Source organism: Lepisosteus platostomus, chromosome 7 (assembly GCF_059453375.1).
Source record: "Lepisosteus platostomus isolate fLepPlt1 chromosome 7, fLepPlt1.hap1, whole genome shotgun sequence".
NCBI classification, from domain to species: domain Eukaryota; kingdom Metazoa; phylum Chordata; class Actinopteri; order Semionotiformes; family Lepisosteidae; genus Lepisosteus; species Lepisosteus platostomus.
In genome coordinates this window covers 16954949-16977259 of record NC_142617.1, presented here as the reverse complement: position 1 = coordinate 16977259, position 22311 = coordinate 16954949, and the positions used below count along the sequence as shown (strand labels likewise).

The 22311-nt window shown below is 36.5% G+C and overlaps 1 protein-coding gene across 1 annotated transcript in view; it reads right to left on the bottom strand.

Moving 5' to 3' along the window:
* Positions 1-460: 460 nt before the first annotated feature.
* The window catches only part of LOC148658405 (LHFPL tetraspan subfamily member 6 protein), an 86995-nt gene continuing 65144 nt past the window's right edge, over positions 461-22311 (bottom strand). The window contains exons 3-4 of the mRNA XM_088639544.1: positions 8145-8243; positions 461-1814 (exon numbers count right to left, since the gene is read on the bottom strand). Coding sequence (XP_088495670.1) covers positions 1696-1814; positions 8145-8243 — 218 coding nt within the window. The 3' untranslated portion in view covers positions 461-1695. The remainder of the gene's footprint in view (positions 1815-8144; positions 8244-22311) is intronic.

Below are 22311 nucleotides of genomic sequence, written 5' to 3'. Positions count from 1 at the left end.
TTAAATGTATAACACTTCCAAAGACCACTTACCTTAAAACTGCCTACAATGGAAGTCTAAAAGGTACTCCCACTCCCACAAGTTGAGTCACTACATAAAATGGCCAAGGGTTAAACTGGGAAAGACTGGCTGAAAATAAAAAATGAAAAAGAACCATCCAACCATAAACCCTGGACAGGACACCAGTCCATTGCAGGGCACAAACAGACACACACTCACACCAGGGCCAGTTTTCCCAGAAGCCAATTAGAGGAAACCAATGCAAACACAGGGAAAACATCCAAACACCCCAGGAATTGAACCCAGGGGCCCAGCACTGCAAGACAGCAGGGCTAACTACTGCACCACTGTGCTGGCACCCTAAGATCCATCTGAAAACAAGCATTTGGCTTGGTTTTAACTCAAATCCTTTTTTATGTTTTATCCCCTAGAAGTCAAGAAAGCCCAGACACAGGTGACATACTTTTTAAAACTGGATTTATTTACAAATGTCAAATAAAAACATTCATTTTTTTATACAAAAAATGTGAATGCTAATAATATACAATATACATTATCATACAACAAACAGGTACCTAAACATAAAGTACTGTCAGACTTTAAAATGAAAAAAAGAATATCAGGACTCTTCTTAGATCTCAAATGTCAGCTTACTACACAATGGAAAAGGTTTAATTATTAATACTGTAAGTCATTTTATAAATTTGTTACCATTTCCTGTGTCACAGAGGAAAAACTGTGTTTTAGTTTACAATTTTGAAGGATTTCCCCAAACAATATACAGGTGTCTGTCTCGAGTTACTGAGTACTGTCACTGAGTATACTGTACAAGATGTACAAGAGTACCCAATATCAATAATAATTGCTCTTAGTATTCCTTCAAAGCAGCAAAGTAGAACACAAAATTTAGCAAAAAACATAATTTGAAAAGTATTTCTGTATATAGCATAAATGTATCTCTCTCAGTATAACCACAAACATCTTTACTGAGAGATGAGGCAAGCTTACCTAGTACACGGATCTCCTAGACCGTTATTTAAGTGCAACAGTCCTTAAGGTTTTGTAGATTAGTAATAGCACAAAACCTTAAGAAGAGCATTAGATTAGATAAATTAACTTTTGATTCAACCAATGGAGACTACAATGTAGGTAACAATAAACCTTTTGGTTGTACTTTGGCATTCAAAGAGCTAACGTACGGATATACGTATACCAGAAAATATATTTCGATATGTTTGCAGTTTTATGAAGTTATTATGGCAAGTACAAGCCTAACAGAAGGAAAAAAATATTACACAACAACAATGACACACTGACACAGATATTACTCCTTTACTGTATGCTGTTTTTCAAGGCAAGCTAATACTTGACAACCACAGAGACTGAAGTGACGAATTAAAATGTGAGTACTATACAGCAATATGACAGAGAGATTGGTCCTTTAAAATGCTTGTTTAAGAAGATGCTATAACACTGCGCAAGCGGTATTAATACAACAGCCCCCATGATGCTTGCAGCCTTGTGGCAAGGCTTGAGTCTGGGTTCAAAGTTCATTTAGACCCTTTACTGTGTCAAGCCAGCGTATGTCGGTAAATATGAGCAGAGCTCCATTTGGGGGTGGTAAGAAAACCCCCTTCCCTTTGCCAGACTGACCAGTGCTGTGGATCCTCTTCATGGGTGGTCTTATTTCAATCTCTAGTAGGGATACTGCTTCTGTTTCTTCCCTGCGAAACATGCCAGCCAAGTACAGATCAACATGGCCGCTGCAGCTCCCCCTCCAGTGCAGTAATAGGCCCAGCCAATCTCACAGGAACCTGAAGGGAAATAAATAAAAGTGGGGATTATCACACCTACAAGAAAGAGATAGATGATCTATTTGTTATTCTACTTGATTTTGTGACTTTCCTGTTTGACTGCATCAGTATCAGATCATCATGCAACACTTGGAGAACATGGATTTAATGCCAAAACCCAATATTAAAATAGTACATTTTAGAACAAATATTATCTTGACATATACTCTGTACAGTGTATAACCCAGTTATGTATATGCTTTTTTGATTACTTTTTCTTTTGCACCTAATACATCATGGACTATAATAATAGTAATAGTCCATCTGTGAAGGACGTGGCATAAACAGAAAAAGGAAGAAAACGGTCTATATTATAATTTGGCTGTTTAAGTACACTGAACATAGAGTACACATATTAGCTCAGAACCGTTCACATTACCTGAGTAAATATGTAACAAATATTTCAGGTGGCTGATTTCCTACTTGAGTGGACCACTGAAGAGTATTAGCAAATGTCCAGGCGAAAGTTTACAGGGCTACTGCTCTTCATGTTTTTCCTCAAATTGAATAGCTGGATTAGTCATTGAGTCAAATAGTCCTTATTTGAACATAAATTAAACCTGCAAGTTTTTATCTGCTATTCAATAGTTACTGCATCCCAGTACAGCCTGGTGCAAGAAATCATTGGAAACATTGAATGAAAAGAATAAGAAATGTTAGGTTATCATATGTCATACTTTAACTGCTCTGTAGTAACTATTATTTTTCTTTCTTTCATGTGTTGACCGTGCATCGATTAAAGAAACAGGGATCTTAAATCTTATGGACAGAACAGTAATTCTTACGTGAAAAGGGCTTTTTGATGTTTTGTTCGATAAAGTGGAGAACTACTTGCTTATTTTGGGACTATTTCAATGTTTTTCTTTATTTTTGTCATAAATAGTTATGAGTTATAGTATCACAGAAATTTATGCACTGTACACACATCAGAATAAACAAATGAAGTTTAAAGCAGGTGTCCTCAAGGACTGTAGATTTTCTTTCGACTCCATCTTAATTACCTTAATAATCTATTTTCTTAATTTAACCCATTTAACATTTCCTGTTGGTCAGGGTATCTGCGTCAGTGGCTAAAAATGAAATTGAACCAATAATGTGACTGATTCGATTTCTTACTATTATTTCCTGTTGCTCGATGTAAAAAAAGTTACAAAAATTACAAAAGTTAGCATGTTAGGTTTAAGATTTGAAAGCAATCGCATGGTCCTATTTAATCAAATTATTAGCACACTAAAATGTTCACTTAGCAATAAGAAGCTCAGCTTCAAACCAAAACCAAAATCCTATGGACTATGTAGTTTCCAAGGAGTGGGAAGCCCTGTTGTGGGCTTGAGAGCTACATGGTGTCGGTATTTTCATTTTACATTATTTCCATACAAATCATCATCTTCGTGGTCTAAATGAAATCATTCTGTTGGCTGGCTTGTGTCTCTCCAGGAACTGGCCATCCCTGTATAATTAGCAATGGTGGCTAAGTGCAGTGCTGGAGATCCATAGTACTGTAGGTTGTCTGGTTTATCTCTGACTCCCTAGTTGTCAAAAACAAAATCAGGTAGCAAACTGACCAAGTAATTTGTGCAATTCATATACTGCAAGCTCAGATAACATGGAGATCACAGACCCCCTGTGACTTCTGAGAATCAACCAGTCAGGAATCATTCACAGAGCCCTCATGCTAATTGGTAAGGCCTTTGGTGGTCAGCTCCACAGTATATTTGATCAATTAGCCATTTTTCTTTCCATGTCATTATTAATTGAGTTGTAAAAGAAAACTGACTGGATAAACTGACTGTGTGAAAGTTAATGCATCTTCAGATTTGGAAAAAAAATCTTTGACATTTTAGTAAACTTTTGTAACTTTCAAGGCTGGTATGACAACAAATAAATTCTGAAAAAAAGTTTTAAAAAGTAGTTCTGTTTCAGATACTATATACAGTCCAATTATCCAATTGGCCATTGTCCAAATATTATGTTGTCCATTTACAGTACATCACTCTGCCACCATCTGATTATTGATGTTTTCACTCCACATAAACAACTGACTGTGAGTCACAATGTTGTTGGAGACCACAGGCTCTTATCTAGCAAGAAGAAAGTGCAGCTTTTGTGAGAAGAACACTTTCCAGTTTTGGCATAGGCTTGTTTTTAAGTCAGTGCAGCTTTAACTAATGAAAATGTCAGGGCAGCTCTGCTCTGTTGTTTGCTCCTTTTAGGGATGCTAAATGTCAAGTTACACTGTCTGAAACAAAACCATAGCAAAGGCTTTTCAATGTCTGTAGCTGATGAGATACATACAGTATGTCACAGAAAGTATGGAATGCAGAGGTATTTTTGGTGCAGATCTGTATGTAGATCACTACTGCACTACTTTAAGGTCTTACTTTTTGCATTATTACCCTATACTGAACGTCTCCCTCCTGCCTACAGTATGTGAGATAAGGTTGACTGACATTTTTGTCTTCGATGTTTCCTTTTTAGGTCAATAAATGAAGAAATGGAATTTGCATCCTAAAGAAAATGTCTGTTCCTTAATATAAGACATATGAACATGGAATTTTGACCAGCTTTTTATGGTATCAACTTCTTTTGAGTATTGTGAACAGCAATGTTTCGGATTGTCTGAGTTTAAAATGCACGTAGAGATCAACGTAGTATAGCAGTTTTTCTTGGAACATTGAGAATTTTTATTTTACTGCTTTGTATGTTTTTTTTTACAGAAGCTTATTACTGCCAAAAAATATTTATTGCATTTATATGAGATAGTATTGCATTTAAACGCAATAGTTAATTTGTGAATAATATTTCCTGCTATAGTAATATCTTACATAAGCAATAATACTGTTCAATGCAAAGTTGCATTGACGTTAACAACAGAAGAATATCATCACACTCCTCTTTTTGGAAAAAAAATAATCTAAAGGAGCACGTGTACCAAATATTTAGACAGGTCAAACATAAAAGAACTGAGGCTCATTGTTTTAACTCAGATCCTTGCTTGCTGCACCTCTTGGCATTAATCGGCATCAAAGGGTGTAAAATACAGTGATGTTTGCTTCTGAACCTGGGTGGCAGCTGTCCAGCAGGTCTTTTAGGTTACTTATAATCATCAATGAGTAAAGGCCTAGAAACAGTGGCAATGTAGCTCAAGGAAGGACTGTTCAGGATGGAATAATAACCAGAAGACACGGTGGGACTCCATGACCAGGAGAGAATAAAATATGAATTAAATATGCTAATGACTTACAAATCAATGCCTGAGAAAACTTCATAATTCATGTTTTCATAGACATCCTGTAGCATCAGTGAAGAAATATGGCAAATGTTTTACCATAAATAAGTTCCAGGATTATAGTTTAATTTTATTTCTTCCCTGTCACAGACCTTTTTACTTGGGTAGCTTGGGTAGCTGTGCTTAAAACAACTGTGAAAAACAGTATTATTTTGTGCAGGAAACATTGTATTCACAACAAATTTCCACAGATTTTTGACAGCATTCAAGTCAAAACTTCACAATTTTCTTTTATATTCATTTTAATTTAGTTGTCTTTTTGTGTTTTGTTCACACATAAATTGCCACTTTGAAGTTCTAACTGCGAGCTTAAAAGCAACAAAATGGGAAGCTTGTGAAAGGGTCTGAATACTCTCACAAGGCACTGTAAATTAGTTGTCATGCAGATTGAAATGTCAGGCTCAGAGGGCAAAGAAGCTGCTACTGTCTGGGGTTCACCTTCTATGTGTTCATCTCTGTTGGATTTATTCTCATGACAGAATGAGCAATGATGCTGTGCTGAGAAATCCAATTGTTTGACTTTTGAGGAAGAGCTCAGGGTGAGTTCTCGACTTTGTTGACATTCCACTTACTTGCCTAACATAGCGTGTCAATGTATTCACATTGTTGAAATTACTTGAGTGACTATGCTCTTTTCACTATTGTTGATTTTCTTCTGGGAACATATCCCTGAAGAATCCACATACTGGTGGAACGGTTGTTGAGTTTGGGTGTTAATGGGAGGCTTATAAAATGGATTAAGGATTTTCAGATCGCCCACAGTGGGTTCACATAAACAACATATTTTCCAATGATTATTTTCTAAATACAGGTGTTCCCCTTTTACTATTTTCCATTTATACAAAATGTTATTTCCATTTATGCAGGTGGTATGACCCTAGTAGGATTGTTTACTGGTGATGATAGAGAAAAGGTGGAGAATTACTTTGAGGAGATAATTAAACAGGAAAGGTGGTGTCAGTTAAGCTTACTTCATATTAATGTTGATAAAAGCCAAAAACTGGCTACTTGTGACAGCAATAAGTTAGATTTCAACTCTGTGATGGTTGTTCAGTGTTTCAAATACCTTCAGTAGGAACAGTAACAGATGAATATTTAAACTTTGAAATATTCAAAGAATACCAATTGCATTTTTTAAAAATTCTTTAAAAAGCGTATATTTTTTATCAGGAAGTTGAAAGGGTTTGAAGTGAGTTAAAATGTTATAGAATGTTAGTAGAAAGCATCCTTACTTTTGGTATCAGGGTGTAGTATGGTAGCCTGAGTATTAAGAGTAAGGGAAAATTGTCTAGAATTGTTAATATTGCTAGTAAAAAAACTGGTCAACCACAGAAACAGCTCCCACCCTCTTCATTCTGTTTCCAACTGCTACCTTCAGGGAGGTGTTTTAGAGTGCCTGTGGCCAAGAAAAATGTATACGAGAAATCTTTTGTTCCATGTGCAATCAGTATATTAAATGCAGCTAAGTGACCGTTTCCTGTATTAAAATTACAGGACATCAGTTTAATGTAATGATAGTGTAACACTGTATACAGTATGTAAGAGTGAGATATGTGTACATGTATTGTTGCATGGCTAGAATATCATTTGTTTTTAATGTGTATGTATTTTATGTTAAGTGCTATTTGTTTTTTGTAGTTTTGTATGATGATGCCAAAGACACATTTCTTTTTTTGGATATACAATACAATTATACAGTATCTGTCTATCACCGCCATCAGCAATGTTTGATTTGTGTCAGAGAGATTAAGTGGAATTCCAGATTGAAGAGCATTTTGAAGGCATTGTCCCCTTTTATGACTCTGTCCTCTTTGTAAAATTAAACCATGAGCCAGCCTACTTCACAAATATGCTAGTGTGTAATAATCATACACAACTTTTGTGCATAAAGGAATCATGCAAAGTGTCAATTAGGTTACTATTGTATGTTTTAAATGTTAGGAAGGTTTGTGATCGCAGTTCAGGTTGCAAGTCATTAGTCATCTCTCAAATATAAGTGGTTGAATCTACTTTCAAAATGTTGTTGAATGCTTAAAAAATTGTAAGAAACCAAAGCTATCAACCGAAGAAAATGGTAAACAAAAAACACTTTCTTGGGTTCATTAATTTTGGAGTTGAGAGATAGGAAGTGGCTTTTCTCCAAACACCTGCTCCAGAAGACAAATTATAAAGGCTGCTCCCTTTCTTGAACTGAATCAGAAAGTCAGGGCAGCATTGAGTAATTTTAAATTGATCACTGCTATAAAAGCTATAGAATATTGGTCATTAGCTAAACTCAGAATTGAAGCTCTTAAGACAAATAAAAAATAATAATTTAATGTCTATTGGTTTCTGCACATATTGTATGCTTTTATGATATTTGGCTTTCTTGTAAAGCTCTCAGGAAAATGTATTTTTACATGCTAGGCATATCTACACATATAATTGCCAAACTCCAATTCCTGGCTGGCAGTTTAACTTCAGTTGTGACTGTGGTGCACTGCCTGTGTTGTGTGTAGAAGTTTACTAGGTGATTTTCAAAGCTTTTTGGCTAGATATGTTTTTTCTGTTTCCTGAACAAAAATCTAATAATCTTTTTAAAATCAATAAATGACTAAACAAACTACCGAGGTAATATAACTTGTAGTTTGGAAAATATAATTTCTGGTTTATAGCTAAGGAATTAGAAAAAAATTAAACAAGCAATGATTATATTATTGGTTTTTAAAACTTTCAGAACAATTCTAAGTTAATCTGAAGACTATATTGCATATGAAATAGTATGCATATTGGATGAAGTGGGACATAAAAACAATATTGGTCATTTGAATAATGACAAGGTCAGTAGAAATATTAGTTTGTGTTTAATAAGAAAAGGTTTAAAACAAAAACACTATTTTTTCACCATTGTAACTTTCCAATGACTGTTTGCAAAGCACAAGATATACAGTATCTACATACTGTACGCTTGAGGCAGACCAGCTATCTCAGCTTCAGCTGAGGAAAATGTGTAACTTTCTTACCGAGCTCAAACTGGTCTGAGCTGTTACTGCAGGTCTGTCGCACCTCTTCACTGTCCCAACCCAGGGGATAGAGAGCACAGCCAGAGCCAATCAGCAGGCCTGCGAAACACAATAGAAAGTCATCAGCATTTCTGATTCCTGGATTACTGGTTACTGTAGCTGGACATAATCACTGTGAGTGGAAGGTACAAATAAAAAAATGCAGTAAATATACAGTATGTATATTTCTTACCGTATATATATATTTCTTACAGTATGTATATTTACTGTATATACACTATAATATGTATCGTGTTAAACCTTTTGCAGTACTGATGTCATAAACCATCAGTCATAGATGTCATCTATTAAATATGAGGATAATTTTTATTAAACCAATTTTTCTTTAGAATAAAACCTTGTTTCATGATCATGCTGCTCATTTAGACCCTGTAGTATACTATTTATAGAGTGGCTTATGGATAAAAGGCTAAAAAGGATAGTGAGATGTCTAATGGCATGGAGGTGATCAGAACTGTAGAAAAGGTACTTTTCAAGAGCTTGTTCATGCTGCACAGCCATGATGCACAGCTTTGTTTTTCTGTTTGAGCAGGTTATGAGCTTTGTGGCTCCATTCCAGAAGAACACTTTCTGGCATGAGATGTTTTATAATCAAATGCCTTAGTCAACAAGATTACAAAAGTGTTTTGGAAGAGCATAATCAACAGAATTTGTGATCCTGAAATTAAAAAAATGAGTTAAATATATATATATGCTTATCAGTTGGATCACAGGCATATTTTCAATTAGTCACTTAAAACCTTTTCAAAGGAATGTATCTACACCTTTGCTCTATTCCCCCAAAACACATACACTACTTACTTAACCCGACCCTAAGTATAAACCTAAAAAACATGTATGAGACATGTAAGTGATGTATGAGACTCCAGGTGACTAGGATGTTCTGATAGCTTTAGAGAGCTGTTAAATGGAAAGACGGTGAGTCTTTCATCCAAAAAATGACATTTTGAGAATATCTGGGCTATGTCCTTTAATTGTTTTGCTGTGTATGCATTAAATTTAAGGATTATGACGGGTGATGCAGTCTCTCTTTACAAGCTGTGTATTGTTTTGTGGTTAAATTTGTAGACATAATTTCATTAACTGGCTCCTTTAGAGTATGTCTAGACTGTTTCCGTAAAGCATATTCTTCATAAGATTGGACATATTATTTCTGTTCAAAATGAGCGTTGTTTAAAAGGGATCTTGGCACGAGACCTGTATGGGATTTAATTGATTCAAGAGTATAACACAGTTTTGCTTGTTAATGCTTCCTGACCAAATTCCAGGCTTTATTGAAGACTTTTTTGATCCTTGTAGTCTGCTTATAATGATATTAATTGGGTTGTTCCATGTGCACCTAAATGAAAACTCCTCTATCCTGACTATATGAAGCTTGGTCTGTTTTTACAATGCAAAAGCTCCCATCACTGAATAGCATAAAACAGATATCTCTGCCAGCATTATGCTGTTTTAAAAAACAAAAGAATCCCATTTTTCAAAGCCAACCACGTCACACAGCAGGCTGACAATGGTCTCTCCACCTGTCATTACCAAAAGGTCCACAGAGAACTGATTCATGTAGCTATGTGACATTACAAATATTAGCCCTGGCATTTGCTTTAGGAAGAAGCCACTCAAGAAAAAAGTCTAAATGAAAACCTAAATTGCAACATTACAGGGATCCCCCATCCAATATGTAATAAAGACGTTTATAAACCTACCATTTCGGCCATAATTTTTCTCTTTTGCTCAGTGCTGAACTACTGAAACAGTTATTGTCTTTGAGGTAAAACTCACTTCTGTCAGAATGGGAGAAGTGATTTCAAGATCACTAGAAAAAACTTTGTTTTTTTGTAACAGACAAACTCTTTTGTATTTCAAGGTAAGGATTAGATCATACCAACATGCTTTTTTGTCTTTGACAGGATAAACACAACAAAAGAAGCATTAACCCTTACAGATTTCCCTGGATTATTTATTAGAGTTTTTTAAACTATCGTCTTATTTTTGTTTGTTTTCACAATCCCACTTAAAATGTCTTAGCCAGATGTGAAAATTATTTTCAATAATGTACTCATGACACACACACAAAAAAATCTTAAGGATGCCTTTTTAAAGCTTGAAGATCTTCCCTGCTTGTGACCACTTACTGTATACCAGACAGTTCCCCCATCTGCCTTGCATTCCTGTAGGTTCACTGTTTGTTAACACTAATGAAATGCTTACATCTGTGTGACTGCAAATTTAAATAAGCACCACTCAAATAATATGCCAGTACATCACTGAATATTAAAGAAGCCTGATTTAAATTTGAGATTAGTTCGTTAGTAGCACCTAACAGCTGCCAATAATCTCTGCCTGTATCCATTAGCTTATCATAAAGTCCTGATAGGGTTTACCTCAAAGCTGTCTGTGGGTCTGTGCACAGTTAAACCATTATTGAGCTTAATCTGTGTTATGAGGGTTCAATGATAGCGATACTGTTGTGCTCCTGCCAGCTGTGGCACTACAGACTAATAACTCAAGCTCTCATTTCTGGAAAGTGCCCAAAAGGTCTGTTGGTAAGTGGCTTTACGGACACATTAGCCTAATCCTTTTCAATTTACCTCTCCCTTAGCTATCGTCCATGAGCAAGGAAGGAAGTTCAGATAACAGGGCTGTAGGAATAGATTATTCATGTCACATGCTCTCCTTTTAAAGGAAACTCAGATAAGGCAAGGAATTAATTCAGGGGCAAATACGAGAACTGGTACAGAGAATCCAGAGTTGAGCATCTGTACAGTTTGCAAAATGGACTCCATGATAAGTCAGCAATTAGGGTTCCAACCTGGGGTCCAACTAATGGAATTATAGATTTTCAAAAAATATAGAAAAATAAACATATTATGCTGCCAAAGAGGTGTTCTGAGGGCTAAATTCAGAAAATGTGCATCAACAGAGGCTTGGGTAGTGTGTTACATACAAGTCAATGTGAAAGACTAGTTCATAGCACCAAACATCACAGAACTTTGCAAGAATGTGTTAATAATTAGCTTCTTTACTGCTTTACTACTGAAGCATACAACCTGTTAACAGTAATAAAGGCTGGTGACACTAAAATACAAATGCCAAGAGACATAGACAGTGAGCACAGAAATGAATTCTCAACACAGATTATAGCCCCATCAAACTAACAACTTTTTAAAACTTAATGAAAATGAAATAGAATTGAAGCGAAAAATAGGTGAAAAGACAAACCAAATCAAAACACAAGAGTTTTTAAAAACTTTCTTGAGCTTCAAATACATTTTCCAAGGGACAGTGCAATCACATTGGCTCTAACTAAGGAACAAAGTGTGTCACACTATCTATAAATGAAGTAAGATGTTTTTTCAACGTACAGCCTTTGTAATGAACAAGAAACCAGACGAACAACTTGAACAACTATCCAGATAATTCTTCTAATTCTTGAAACACGCCTTTCTGGAAAGTGCCCAAAATGGTTTATGATTGTTTTTTTTAATCTACTGTCACTGTACTTTGGAAAAATATACATTTCAATCTTATGTACATTTCTGGAGTATGTTTATCTCCACAAATGTTTATAAGGATGAGAAGGAGAAGAGCTATGATTTTACAGCCTATACTATACATACATAGAGTCAGTTCTATGCATTCTTCTAAGTTTTAACTCTTTATTACTGTTAACTGTATCCATGGAATTTCTATATATTTCTTCTTATCGTAGTAATGTTCATACCCCCTAATATTTTTGCACAATTATAGTATACAAAGGTGTACACAAAGCGGTGCTTCAAAATCTATATATATAGTCTATTTCTATTAATTTAACCATAAATACTTTTACCATTTTGCAACAGTGTGGAGGCAGTCTGCACAGCAGTATTTCATTTTCCTGCATTATACAGAAATGTGTTCAACAATCTAACAGGCATTTCAATCATGCGATAAATAGCACAGGATAAAATTAAACTAGAAATGCATCCCAAATGCTGTAGTGATGCTGCAGTGGTATCTTGTTTTGATAGGAGGACATTCTCCTATTCTGCAGAGCAATATAAAAGATCTCATAAAAGATCAAATAGTCATTACTGGGGAAAAAAAAAAGATTTTTAGTGGTGCAAGCACACAAATGTAAAATTGCGTGTTGCTGTGCAACTTATGACTCCAGCAGAAGAGATAAAACAGGCTGACTTATATAATCAGATAGCACGCATACCCTAACAAATTTGTAGCTGTTAAGACTGGGAGTATTGCAGCTGGAATAATATATTCACGATGAATATTAAACGAAATAAGAAATTCTCTTTCAAGTCCCGAGTTCGGGTGGGAGATAAAGAAGCATGTAATTGGCTTTAATTTCCTCCAGTACAGAAAGTAAAACAAAGGCTGGGATGCATCTCTTTGATATCCTGCTACAGCCCCGCGGGTCAGACTTGAAAAGAAGAGCGCCAAGAATAGCTTTAAGAGTCACTGGTTTTGCTTTAGAAACTGCACATACATGGTTCTGCAAAAGAAATGAAAAATAGACATGTAGTTATTCCGTTGGTGCTAGTATTAGTACGAAATCAGGCTTTGACTGCCTCTACAGAAGATGATATAGCTCTCTGTGCATTATTAAATGATTAGCTTTTCTCTTACTCGTTAGTTATATTTGCTGGCCAGCTGGTGAGCACTAGACAATAGCTAAATTAGACATTAGATTGCTTGCAGACAAACAGATATACAAAAGATGATGCGACTAGGCCTGAAGTAAAACAGCTGTGTCCAGATTTAATTTGTAAATCAAGGAAAATGCTTAATGATAAATGCTAAAAACATGCAATAAAGTACAAAAAATCACTCTTCTAACTAAACCAAGAAAATATTTTGATAGTCCCTGTACAGCACAGGTCATGCTGCATTTTTAAAATGATTTTATTAGAGATTAGGGCCCTTCATCAAATGTGCCCATTGCATTTCAAAACAGGACCGCCACAGTTTGCTTCTGATCAGTGCGTGTTTACGTATTTTCCTTCTTATTTTTGTGAAATGAAATTGGTCACATGCCTGTTAGCAAATTGTCTTGATGTGGAAAACGGGGGAAGAGATTTCTGAAACACAATAAGCCACCATATTGGACATATGTGTGGTGATAGCAGGAGGAGGGGGTTGCTTCCTGACAAGGAAGAGAATGTGTACAAGTGTGGATTTTCCATGCTGAGTTACTTCACCCTTCCAGTGCTATTTATACACCAGTGATAAGAGGCTGGCGTCACCATGCTCCCATCAAAAGACTGACTACCTTCATGGGCTGCTTTAGTTCTTTTTTACAGGTTGCTATCTACATTCCATCTGGCTGATAGACCTCTGCTTTACAGACAGCAACAGAGTCGAATACTCCTATGTTATTGGTCCCCGATCCAAATACTTGTATGCTTTTGCAGGCGGCAAAACTTGTCCGATTTACTGAATCACTTTTCTTTATGAGCCACGGTTGTTTATGTTTAATTTAATAATCACTTTCAACTGGAACAAATCTATTGAGATAACATCTTGCCTCCTGAGCAGCCTCATTTCAGACACTACAGTTCAGCAGTGTTTCACAAATGATACATCAGGAAGATACGGGCAGTTACTGTAGCTCTGTGTGAGCACATCTCAGACTGGGAGTTGTATTTCCCATGTCTCCTCTGCCTCCAGTTGCATTTTGCTAACAGTAAAGCAAGATAACACTTTTGAATAAATCTCAAAATGGAAATGCTTCCAACTTTCCCTAAGTATAGGGTAGGTATTATTGCAGGTTTAAACAGTTGAGTTGATGTATTAATGCAGTTTGAATTGTTAACACACAATCTTTCCTTTCTTTTGGCAACTTTCCCAGCCTGTTTTTCTTTGTATCGAAAAACTATTCAGAAGTTATCAGATGGGCATGTTAAAATTCACAATATGCCTTTTTGCAGATGATTACAGAGATTACAGAGATCACAGATTACAGAAGGATAACAGAGACTTTTCCTTCCATTTTGTCACTTGGTTACACAAGAAGACCAATCATTTAATGTTTTATTTAAGACCAAATACTATGGACTGGTCTGTTTATTTCGTCGGTGTCCCAAGGCCTGTTAATATCTTCATTTGGCTCAATTAAGCAAATAAGTGGTTCTATTAATTAAACTAGGACTCAAGGAGAAACCCTGTAGCTGTCAGGATAAGCTATCATACATATGTTTTCAATCACAATCACAAAAAAAGAAAAATGTCTTGTTAACATAATGACTACTTTAGATACATATCTAAAAACATGACTTTCAGTACTCCAACAGGATGGAAAAATTTACTGGCGTACCATAAAGTAAAAATTGGTAGAGACTTGATGGAAAGGACTAGCAGTTACCAAAGGCTCCACCAATTGTCGACTCAGAAATATGAATGCTTATTCAATCAATGTATTATAATTTTTTATTTTCTGCAGTTTTTGCTGATGTTTAACTTATTACGCATAAAAGTGTTCAATCTGAGTATTCACGTTTTGATTAAAAACGTTGACTTTAAAAATCCTGTATACATAGTAATGCAAGAAAATGGGACCACATTGGAAGGGAAAGAATAATTGAATATTTTTTTCATATATTAAGTACAATTTACTATGCTTTTTAAGATTTTATTCCTATTGAAGTTCTATTAGTTTTTGTTGCAATACTAATATATTTTCTTCTCTCTTCTCCAAAGAACACTGTTACCATCCATCACCTCCCTTCTTGATCAATCACTCCATAACATCCCAGACATCCATTCAGATGTAGTTACTGTAGCTCTATTGCCAGCTACAGAATAGTATTACATACAGGAACCAACAACATGATGCTTGTTGTAAATTATGCTGATGCAAAACTGCCAATCAGCCACGTAAAATAGAGAGTAGAGCAAACAGCTGCTCGACACTGCCATGTTTCAACAGGCAAACCTGTGATATTTTAACAAAGGAGCAGAAGCTTTGGCAGTCAAATACTGCCTTCTAAATGGTGACCCCAGTGTTGCAAACAAGCTAAAACTAAATACCTTGTTTGTTTTCCAGGCTGCTTAACATATATCCTTCCCTAAACTAAGAGGGCATTTAGGACTGAAACAAACTGTTCTTTTATGTTTTTGGAACTTATTGTTTTAGGTCCTTCAAAAAAAACTGGATGAAGATCAATTAGCTACTAGTAGCCAAATGAGTATGATGAGGTAATTAATCTTTTTTTATTTGTAACCTTTCTTGATTTATATAGTATATCCATTGCTAGCTTAACTCTAGGAGACTACACAGATAACTTTACAAGGGAAATGTTGAATTTCAATTCTAACCTCTGTTTCTGCAGTGTGGTATCATACAACATTCACTCAAAACTCAAACGTTACAGTTATACAGACTAACTCCTACAATAAAATAGGGGTGGAAAGATCTCATTCTCAAGGGCCTAATACTTTTCTATCAAACTCCTATCTTAATTGTTTAGTTGAACTAATTATTTCAGATTAAAATGTTGTTTTGGTAACCTGTTGTTAATTGAAAAATTAATGCAAAACTGGATGGACTGGATGTGTCTATCCCTATCCTAAGTGTTCTCTGAGTCTGCATTAACTGTCCCAAATAACTGCTTGTGGTCTAGATGTTGCATTCAACAAGAGAGCTATCCATCCATCTATCCATTTTCGAACTGCTTCATGCAATTCAGGGTTGTGGGGAAGCCAAAGTCTATCTTGACACAAAGTGTGGTACAGCCTGGATGGGACACCAGTCTGTCACAGGGCACACACAGACAGAAACACACACACAACTCACACCATGGTCAATTTTCCCGGTATATCGTGGTAGGAATCGAGGGAGTACTGTGGGAGAAATCCCACACGAACAAAGGGAACGCATACAGTACAAACTCCTTGCAGATAGGACCCCTGGGCAGGAATTGAACCCAGGCAGCAATGCTAACCACTGTGCCACTGGGCTGCCCCAGAGCGCTAATCATTTTGTTTAATCAGTTTTTTAAGTTAGATTCAACTACTCAAATCATCTGGAACCCACCGGAATTATTCATTATGTACCATAGTAAGGGAGCTGGAAAAGCAGAAATCTGGACTATTTGTGGGTCCCTGGAATTTGGATTTTGCTCTTGAGTTGCAGAAGTAATTCTGTACCACTTGCCTTTATTAGCTGTCTCTGTCACCCATGAAAAGCTCTGAAGACAAAGAGTGCTCTTTTTTAATGTGATGTATTTGCTGCAGATTTATTAAGCTGGGAGGCGGTGCCTAATTCATTCAACATCTAAGCTTCCCAAATCAAATGCACATTCTTCTATGTCTGAGGGACTGCCTCCTGGGGTAACAGAGCACTCAGGGAAAAAGAAATTAAATTCCCATGGAATTGTCATGGAAAAGAGCTGTAGGTGCAATTGTCATATCAAGGTAACAAATAAAACAGGTCCTGTACTTATATGTTATAAACAGCCCAGCTTTTCCTAAAAAAACACCTGTGTGAACGTACACAATGTATATCAATCACTTATATTTTAAACTTTCCCCCAGAATAGTAACACTGCAATTTTCCACATTCTTTCTGCATCTTTATTATACAAACTAGGGTTCTTTCCTTTAAGGCTCTGTTTGATGCAGAAAGACGAAGCTCCTGTGTCTGCGTATGTTTGTGCCTGCTCTGTTTCATGCATAGTATTTTGTTGCATTTAGTATAATTTTCTGTTTTCGATGGCATGGTTTTAAACTGGCAAGGCTACGTGTATAAAACTCTCTCAATCGCACTGCGATACTGCATTCTCCACAATACAGACACACACATCCCTGACAACTCTTCCCTGAAACTGACAAACATGCTTCTAACGCCGACATCCAGTCACACACCCTTTTCTCTATCCCACCCACCCTGATTTAACAATGCATACCTTTGGAAGTCTTTCAAGCAGACTTTAAGGCACTCATATCTCTGGCTATATCAGTATGGGATCCATGGTATGAAACTTTATCAGCACTTAGGCATTTGGCAACTTTGTGTTACAAAGTGTACTGTACTGTAGCTAACAAAGAGCTGTATCAAACCATTCTGCCTGATCCAGAAAATGTATCTTATTATTTTCACTTTATTTAAAGTTAGAAAAGTTAGTAACACAAAATGTTTTTTTTTTATTTTTTCTTCTCATCTTGCAGAAACCAGAACTTTCAATATATCAAGGTTAGAAAAGCACAGCTCAGTACACCTTTCTTAGGAAGAAGGTCTCATTTTGGAAGCTTATGTTGATACCCCAGTGAAAAAAGTAAGTGGTAGTGTAGGAGTCTTTTGTCCCCAAAATAAGCATTTGAACATTTTTTTAATTAAATCAATTTGATGTTTTTCCATTTATTTTGCTTTCATCTACCTTCCTACATTGCTCTTCCTAACTAATTACAGTACCATCCAAAAGTATTGGTTCAACAAACACAAAACTGTTATTTTTAGTCTTTGCTAAAAGATTATCTTGGCGCCCTCTAAAATGCATTTCAAAACTCATCTACTGTAGGTACTTCTGAGCAAATTCAAATCTTTTTTATTCTGTTCTTGGTGTTCATGAGAGCTTTACAACTTTAAGTGAAGCTTTTGTAATTCAAAAGGTGAATTTTGAATTTACCCTTGAATTTTGTTTCACCCTTACCCTCTGGAGGCTGATATCACTGACAGTTGGTTTAGGGTTTTTCTTTAACAGCTCGGATAATTTTTCACGAATCAACTGCTGATGTTTTCTAGACTAATCTGGTTTTGAATAATTGGTAATTGTACCTCAGTACATTCCATATTGTTGATTTTGGTTTTCATTTTGACTTTTGCCTGCAGACATCAAACACTGAGGCAAGGCAAGGTTCCTGTTCTCCGTTTATGAGTTCTAATTACCTACCAACAAATAACTGACCAAGAGACACCTATCATTCAATTTTGTAAAAGCTTTTTCTCCGCCAAAATATAAAGGTTTAACAAAATGCATTGGTTTAAAAATATAACTTTGGATATATACTTATCGTTTATATTTATATCCTTTACAAATAATTATAGTTTTTAGTAAAAACCCTAGTTCAGATTTCACTATCCCAATGTTTTTGGAGGTACTGTAGTTTCATTCAAGTTTTAAAATATGTTGTGTCTTGTATGATAGACCACAGCAAGCTTTGTAAACAGAATAGTACACACATCTCAGCCATAACACTGGCATTGCTTATCACAGTGTGTGTCAACAACGTGCCAGCACTTTCATCAATGGCTTGCTAGTTTTCAGAATGACTGAGAATAACAGCAATCATCAGCTTTTGAGAAAACTAGTCTTGATGTCAGTGTGCATGTCTGTATTTATGTATGTCTGCCCTGCAATGGACTAGTGTTCCATGTAGTGTATGTTCTGCCTTGCACCCATTGCTTGCTGAGATAGGCTCTGGCTTTCCTGCGACCCTGAATTGGAAGAAACACAAAATGGATGGGTAAAATGGCAATTAAAGCATACATTAAAAATGTATTTTTTGATGATATTCAGTTAGCTATGTCTTAACCTCAGTAATAAGAGATCTTATTTTAGAAAAGTTATCCTATTTTATATATGGATCCTGATTATGAAAACAGTACAGGAATTCTACAATTCTAATTGCTTGTTTTCAATGTTGTCTCATGACTCAAAATATTAAGATTAAAGTAAACTATGTGCTCAACTGGGCTCTATCACATGAAAGAAAACTCTAGAGTACTAGTGGCATTAAAGATTTTTGCTTTTTTCAAAAAACTATTCCAGCACTTGTGAAACTGGGAGGCCCTTACCCAGAAGGAGCTGGTTGCCACAGCAACCACCAAAGAGATTGTTTACAAAAGTCACTTGGGCTGCATGTGGGCAGTTGATAGCATAGCAGTTAACCAAGTGTGAGGAAAAACTTCAAAATATGTAATTTGCGAAGAAGGGGATAATAATAAGGGATTTAGGTCCAATATAAAACCCAAAGTGTGGAAATCTAAAAAAAGACAAAGTAAAGTAGCCTTCTGGGAACATTACTTAATTTTAAATGACTTCTTTTAAAGGATTCTTCATATTTCTAGTGCTACCCATGAAATTAAATAAAAGTTTTTTTTTCTGTCAGGGATATAGTTCATACTGCATAAAGACATCTTCTTCTAGCTACTGCAACATAAATTACAAGTTTGTTCTGTAATCACTGTATTAATTCCACAACATTCAAGTGTATTTATGTTCCTTTTCATCACCAGTACCAAACTCCAATGCTCCCACCAACTTGACAAGCCATCAAACTCCATCCCAATTCAGATGTTGAATTTTCCAGGAACTCAACTTTTGAGTAGAAAGTGTCTTTATTACCTTGAAAGGATAATTTGTTTTAGAGCATATAATGAAAAACAGACCATATAAAGAAAAACATACAAATAAACAATACACAAATATATACGCAAGAGAATCATCTGTTGAGAAGGGTTATGGTCGCAGGTATAAATGAGAAAAACCTGTTTGGTTTTAGATTGGGAAACCTGTATCTGCATCCTGAGGTGAGTTACTGGAATTTATTATTATTATTATTATTATTATTATTATTATTATTAATAATAATAATAATAATAATAATAATAATAATAATAATAATTGCTTATACTTATATAGCACTTTTCTGGACACTCCACTCAAAGCGCTTTACAGGTAATGGGGACTCCCTTCCACCACCACCAATGTGCAGCATCCACCTGGATGATGCGACGGCAGCCATAGTGCGCCAGAACACTCACCACACATCAGCTATCAGTGGGGAGGAGAGCAGAGTAATGAAGCCAATTCATAGATGGGGATTATTAGGAGGCCATGATTGGCAAGGGCCAATGGGAAATTTGGCCATTAAACAAAGCGTGTGAAGGGTCCTCTGGGATGGAATATGCTTATTGCAAGACTCGAAACTGATAAAACATGGGATAGGGTTAAAAGATCAGCACCAATGACTTTAGAACATTTTTTAAATGTTTTTAATGAGTAAAGACACAATTTGTCCTTACTCCTCAGATTCAGATTCCCAAACCAGCATATCACTGCAAAGGTTAAGCCAGATTGTTGTTAAAAGACTGATAAAATATGATCAACAACGAATTATGTACCTTAAAATATTTAAGTTTAAACACCTTTTCCCCTTGAGGAAATAGAATCGACATTTGCCTCAAAATTTGACTTCCAGTCTCAAAGTTACAGTATATCCACTATCACTCCTACTTGGCTCATTGCTCTTATCATCCAGTTCTCCGTCTCCAAAAATGTCTCCTTATGTCTGGTACACACAGTCTTGCAAGTCTCCCAGCGACCTCAATCAGTCTGCTTACAACTCTTCCAGCAGCCAAATCTGTCTCCAGTCCCACCTTGGTTCTCCAAAAGCATTTTTTTTTTCTAAGTTAGCCATTTCAGTCCAACCTTACCACACTCCATCGAAACTGACCTGCCTGCCTGAGTCGCCATGACCTTCTTCCTTCTCCCTCAGCCTGTCCTGAACAGCTCCAGTGCAACCACATCCATAGAGCCATCTCCCATCCTGTCCTCTATACCTGTCCTCTCTCGCCGTTGCCATGGTCACCATCAGACTGAGCTGGGTGCTCATGATTCACTGCCTTCACTGCCCCGGCACACGTACTGTTGTCCCCTCTCACCTGACCTGGTCACAGCTCAGGCAGCAGCAGTGATGGATCCCACTCCCTTTTCCCTTTCTCTGCAGACATCCTGTTGCGGTGCCACCCCCAACTTTCCCCAGCAAGTTTCTACCTGTGGCGCCGGCCCACCTGTCTATCCGGATAACTGCCGACAGAAGAAAGGATCTGCAGACCCTTGGGTTCGTGAAATATCTCCAATTCCTCTTTCAAATTCCATATCATTGTTTTGCAATCTGTATTGCTGCTTTTTAGGGGGACTATATGTGGCAGCATTAACATTGACTTCTCTCTGTTCTAAAGTTATGTTTCAACAACCCCTTTATCACCCTCACAAAAAACAATATTCTTCTAATCATTGCACTACAGACTCTCCAGTTGCATTGGTTGGCTTCAAAGTTATCAGTGGAACTTTCCTATCCCCCTTTGTTAATAATATCTACAAACTGTGCCTGTCAGTATTCTATTTTAAACTTTGTAACTTAAGCATTCTGCCAGTGCATTGTAGTATCCAACTCACTTTTCGGGGTCCTCACAGACAGACTGACATTCTCCCAGCCAGGTGAGTTAAGCCAATATATCATATAAAATCGCATCATGTGTCTTGGCCCTTTTTTGGGGTTTAACCAAACTTCTGAATGCTTATTTAAGCATATACATAAACGTATATTGAAAAATTTGCTGATTGATGAGACAATGCCTTTATTGGTGGTCCGCAGGTATCCTTGTAGCTTACAGCTCTCCAGTTGCTGCAAAGTAAATAAAGCCGAAATTTTTGGAGCCCATATAAGCTTCATCTCTCCTAAAAAGCAAAAAGGTATTTGTCCACCCCAGTGAAAAAGCTGTTAAGGGGAATCCAAAAGTGAAAAAGAGTTCACACACGTGTTGTTGCCTCCCTGGCCTGCACTGTGGCCCATCTTAGTGTCGCTCTGCCACTGTGGTATTGTGCCTGAAAATGGACACACTGTTGATTTATTTGCATTTTATCCCACTCTCAGCCCAAACAGGCACTCCAAAAGAGCTACATTATAATAGCTGTGGGCTTCACTTTTCCCTCACTGCAAAATCTGTTGTTGGATGGTGAAGTCTGTTGTGTTTTATACAGGTTAACTTGCTTCAATCACTTTGAATTAATATTGTCTTATGGAATCCTTCACATGTGAGTCCAGTGAGAGACTCCTTTTGATATTTTTTGTCATTCTGTAGGTATTTGTCATTGGGGGCCCAGTAATTCAACTCAATAAAAACTCTACCCTTTAATGACATTCAATTTATTACTGAAAAGAGGGAGGCAAATGAAAAGCAGAGAAGAGAAGCAGAACCTTTGTGCCCAGAGGACCTGAATGAGCTTTGTTAATGCCAGTAAGATCGTCAATGGAGCAAGTGCAGAGGAAAGAAATTCCACAGCCCTCAAAGTGGCATACAAGACACAGCCCACAAGAGCAAAAGCAA